General features: G+C 34.9%; 1 protein-coding gene across 7 annotated transcripts in view; it reads right to left on the reverse strand.

The window, feature by feature from the left end:
* The window catches only part of LOC125025497 (peroxisomal acyl-coenzyme A oxidase 1-like), a 15,952-nt gene that overhangs the window by 680 nt on the left and 10,272 nt on the right, over positions 1-5,000 (reverse strand). For all 7 annotated transcript variants that reach the window (XM_047613536.1, XM_047613550.1, XM_047613521.1 and 4 more), the window contains exons 7-15: positions 4,607-4,731; positions 3,842-4,002; positions 3,528-3,690; positions 3,112-3,302; positions 2,814-2,926; positions 2,453-2,592; positions 2,016-2,162; positions 854-1,017; positions 1-44 (exon numbers count right to left, since the gene is read on the reverse strand). The exon at positions 1-44 is cut by the window's left edge and continues 680 nt beyond it. In XM_047613536.1, coding sequence (XP_047469492.1) covers positions 1-44; positions 854-1,017; positions 2,016-2,162; positions 2,453-2,592; positions 2,814-2,926; positions 3,112-3,302; positions 3,528-3,690; positions 3,842-4,002; positions 4,607-4,731 — 1,248 coding nt within the window. The remainder of the gene's footprint in view (positions 45-853; positions 1,018-2,015; positions 2,163-2,452; positions 2,593-2,813; positions 2,927-3,111; positions 3,303-3,527; positions 3,691-3,841; positions 4,003-4,606; positions 4,732-5,000) is intronic.

The following is a 5,000-nucleotide window of genomic DNA, read 5'->3' on the forward strand; positions in this document are numbered from 1 at the left end:
CATCCTTCTGATTCAGGGGACTTTTCAGAGCCTCGTCATATAACCTGCAGAAAGAGTAGATTCACATTAGAATACAATACAATGAACTTTAATTCTGAAACAGTTAGGGAAGGTAAGAATTTACAAAAATAAAAGCTTTAAAGATATTCTTGAATTACAGGCTGAATAGCTCCTGCTATTAATATTAATTGAAAATCCTGTTTTATCCACACTATTCATGTTTTATGCTTTTCAAATATATATAAAACAATGATTCGCAAACATTTTAAGTCATTATGAGAAAATCAAATCACATTCCTTTTCTTAGTAAGGATACTCCCTTAATGCAAAAGAATTTTCAGTTTCTCCTTACAAAAGAAAAACAAAGAAAATACATGAATGAATGAAGAGGACAAGAAATACAAACATAATGAGGGTAGTAGCATTCCTTGATAGCAAAAAAAAAAAGTATAAACTAAAAATGTCTAAAAGCAAAAACCCTTTGTAAGCTTGTATATAACTTGCTGTTTGATGTGTGACCATTTGAATAAGCATTAATACTTAAATGTAAATATCATATTACAGATTATATTTGGATGAATATTTTTATTTATTCACTAGAGTTTTCATTTTCATTTATTTCTCTCCAATGATAACTTAAAGTTATTGAAGCAAATGCCTAGTGGAAGTGTTCAGCGTGGTATGAGCAAAAATATTATACAGGAATTTCTAAATAGAGATTTCATAACAGATCAAATACAGTAAAGATATAAATACCTATTCAATCTTATCAAATAACATCATATAATAAACAGAGAAAATAACCTAAGAGCCATGCCCAATAGCAAAACTATGAGACCTTCAACACCCATACCTCTGATACACATTTCCATCCCTGCTGCCAAGAACAGAGTCGAGAATGAAGTCGTCCAGGTCAAAAGCATCAACAATGGAGACTGCCTGGGGTCGTAGAGCTGCCAGAAGATCACTCATCTCTTCCTCCAATGCATTCATATCACTTGCTGATAAAGCACCACACTGCAAAGATATTAACAGTGGTGAATGATAAAGAGATTTTTAGGAAAGTTTACACATGTTTGGCCATACTGAGGTGAAAGCTAAAGAGTTTTTAGAACCAACTATATGTCTGGCAAGTTTTAATAACTCTGTATGAACAGAAGTAAAAAAAAAAAATCCTTGGAGTGATTAAAGAAACTTAGATGTGTTCTGCTACTGGATAAAAAGGATAAAGTAAAGCAATTAACCATAGTATAAAAATGTATTGTACTACAGCCAGAAAAACAAAAACAAAAATGACAATCTACTTTACTTAGAAAGTACATTGAAGACAGAAATTAAATAAACAGGCTTCACTTTTTGGCACAAAATACTGTAAGAGCACCTTCATTTTTCCAAGTTACTGATGCCATTACAATACAAAGAACAATGTGTTCCTCACTCATAACATTGAAACCATTTCTTTGCACTTTTACCCCTAAACACATCTCCTTTCACTATCCTTTTTAGAATTCCCTTGATTTCAAGGACATATTCTGGGACCTGGCTGAGTCTTGGCTGATTCCTATTTCAATAATTATTCAAGATTGAAAATTGTCATCTTTTCAACTGGCATATTATGCTAATCCAAAAACACCAAAATGGCGCTTGAATATTTCCAGTCCTTGTCATTTGTATATCTATGTTCCCACAGTCTTTATTCACAAGAAAGCAAAAAAGTAAGTCTTGACCAAATTTAGAAGTCTGTAGATCAACATGTGCCATAATGAACATAATCAAAACCACAAACTGTGAACATCCCACTGATAGCCATAGTTTGGACCAAAATTCAACTGTCAATAGAGTGTTAATACCAATCTAGAAAGGGTTAAGAAACACCCTAAAAATATTAGTAAAAAGACTAAAAACAAAGTCGACAGACCTGCTACAAAGACGACCCAATACAGGAATTACTTAAAAAATAGACTAAGAATAGAGAATACATGATAAAGTAAGAATAGCAGACTAAAAAGACTTACCCTAAGGAAGTCACCCTGGTGGACTATGATGTGATTTACTACATACAACCGGCACAGGTTCCTCAAGACTGCCCTTAATCCATCACTCAGCTTGAGGTTCTCAATGATCTGCACATACTGCTCACACACATAGTACCGTGTATGTACCTAAAAGGCAAGGACAAATACCTTTACCAAATGAATCAGAGTATAATTATGATGATCAGAGAATAAACAGTGCTCATCAAGAATGGCAAACAGAATTTGTAATTGTGATATGTGGGTATTTAACAGTATCTCTCTAACTTTACCAAATAAAAGACAATATATCCAGTAATCACTTTATAATTTGATTTGATTTGATTCTGACTCTTTAGAATCCTCACAATATGCATTTGCAACTAATGGAAATGAAATGGACAATTATATTCCATTCTACAGGTAAATTTAACACTGACCTGAGCACACTTAACAAGGAAGACAGACATGTTGTTCCAAGCATGATGAAAATCTTGCCCTTTACTGCACAAATGCTGCAATCTTGATTCCACTTCTGCCACAATTGCGCATACCGACTTTCTACATGCTTCTAAAAGGCCTATTGATAAGAAATACATCATGTTCACTACTTTATAACAATTGTCTTATTTGCATAAAAATAATAATCTGGAGACAAACGTATATCAGGTTGAATTTTCAATCATAAATGAGTGCTAGTCCCAACTGCACAGCCAAGCCTTACAAGCAAAACTGACTGAGATGATAAAGAAGGAAAAAAGGAAGTGGTGAATAAGCCAGCCATCAATCACTACTCCTTACCAGCATTAGACAGATCAGTTTTTACATCCGTCGTGTTTTTACCAACTAAGTAAGCCACTGAAGGACCTACAACTTTCCCACTCTTAGCTGCCTGATAAGACTTGATGATGTACCTGTAATTCACAATTTCAAAGTCTGAAGGCCTATTAATTCCAATAAGTTTCACAGTATTTGAGCCCACACTATAACAAGCACTGGAAATGATGAAACATTATATGATAACAAAAATACAATTATACCAAATATTACAAACATTTACTTTTACTACAACAATGATCTGCAATACTGATTTACTTGCCTGGCGACCTGAAGCCATAAGACAGTATTTTCACCCTCATAGGTCATAGTAGCAGTACAGAGGGTGTAAAGACGTGGGAAACTTGATGAAGCCAAATACCCATGCCCACCACATGAGAGACGGCAGATGTCAATGCCTGATGTGGAATCCGTAGAACTAAGGGCTTTGAGGCCACATGAGAGTGCATGCAGCTGAAAGGATTTGTTTTTCATTATATAAATGGTATTTATGCTACTGAGTGAGAAGAGACAATTCCATAACATATTGGCATACCTATAAAAGCTTATTTTCATTAAAAATGTGGCTAAAGTCCAAATTGTATTCCACTTGCATTAAATAATCCCAGACTCCAAATATCTTTCAACGTGATTTAAGATTCATCATTCACAGAGGAATTTGCAATTCATTCAACCTACTTCAGGTAACAGGGCCAAGCTGCCTTCGTTCATGCTCTTCGTGGCCTCAACGAACATGTCACCAACACTGCGAGCAGAGAACAGCAAGGCAAACACCGTCGCAATTTGTGGCAGGACTTTATACTGCTGGGTTTGATAGTCTAGAATCTGTGGTTCTGGCATTCTGTTTGCAGAATATAGACACTACATAAACACATTGAATAACATTCTTTGGAATATATATCATAAAAAAAAACCTTAGTTCATTACCTACTCATCTATATTCACAATGAAATTTGATATCAAAGCTAAAAAGAGACAAGTAGAGACAATACCCAGGAAGCATTTCTGACTGATGGCGCACAGCAGAATAACGCGTGGCAATTGTTACAGCTTTCTGAAGCAAGTGGCATGAGTAGAAGCATATGCCAACCCTCACATACACCATTGTGCCATACGCTAATTTACTACTCAAAGGCTTCACATATGTTCCGTCCTAAAATGAATTAAATGAATTAAATGTTTACAGAATATTTTGGAAGCATATGATTACAGCATATGTGGCATGCTCCAGTATTTTAGGATTTAATTGATGAAACACTTGGCATAATTCTTTACTTTGAAGAAATTTACAAGTGGTCAAAGTATAGATATAGTTCTCATATTACAAACTCCAGGATAAGCACTCTGCACTTAAATAACCAATATCCATAAGGACTATACTGCATATCATCATTTTTCCCTCTCCTGTAAAAGCTGTTGTACATGCAGCTGATTTAGTAACAAATTCAGGCAATCGTAACAAGTTAAAAACTTATTACAGATTCTAAATTCAATATATTTTTGTAATCATATTTAATAGCAGTCACTTATTTGCCTAAATAGATTCTAACAACTTTTAAAGCAAGTGATTTTGAGTTGCTGTTTTTTAATTCTTGTATTTGCTTCAATCCATATGCATTTATGTGATAAACTATAAAGCTGAGTTGAATAAGAAAAAAGTTGAATGGCTAGAACTTACACTTAATTCTGTAATACACCGTGTACATTCCCTCACTAAGGTCTACATTTCAAATAGCTATATACACTCTCTCACTAACCTCCAAAACTTGTGAATGCTTCATTAGCATATTTGTGCGTGGAATACGGAAATGGTCAAACCTAAGGAAGCCATTATCAGACGTGTTCATACCAAGTCTTGGCCCAATCTCTCCAACAGTCAGACCTGTTGAAGAAACAATAATAATAATCAATGGATAAATAGTAAAAATATCATGGAGTACCAACTTATTAATGCCAGGTGTCTATGTGCCTCAGTGGGGTCCGTTTCAAAATATAATTTTCTGTTGCTTACCACTGTGCCAGATGCCTCCACCAACCCCTCACCTCGTGGCTATTCACATGCACAGACTTTTACTTTAGCTTATCATTTATAGTATAACACACACACACACACACACGCACACGCACTCACACACACGCACGCACACACGC

Source organism: Penaeus chinensis, chromosome 1 (assembly GCF_019202785.1).
Source record: "Penaeus chinensis breed Huanghai No. 1 chromosome 1, ASM1920278v2, whole genome shotgun sequence".
Taxonomy (NCBI): Eukaryota; Metazoa; Arthropoda; class Malacostraca; order Decapoda; family Penaeidae; genus Penaeus; species Penaeus chinensis.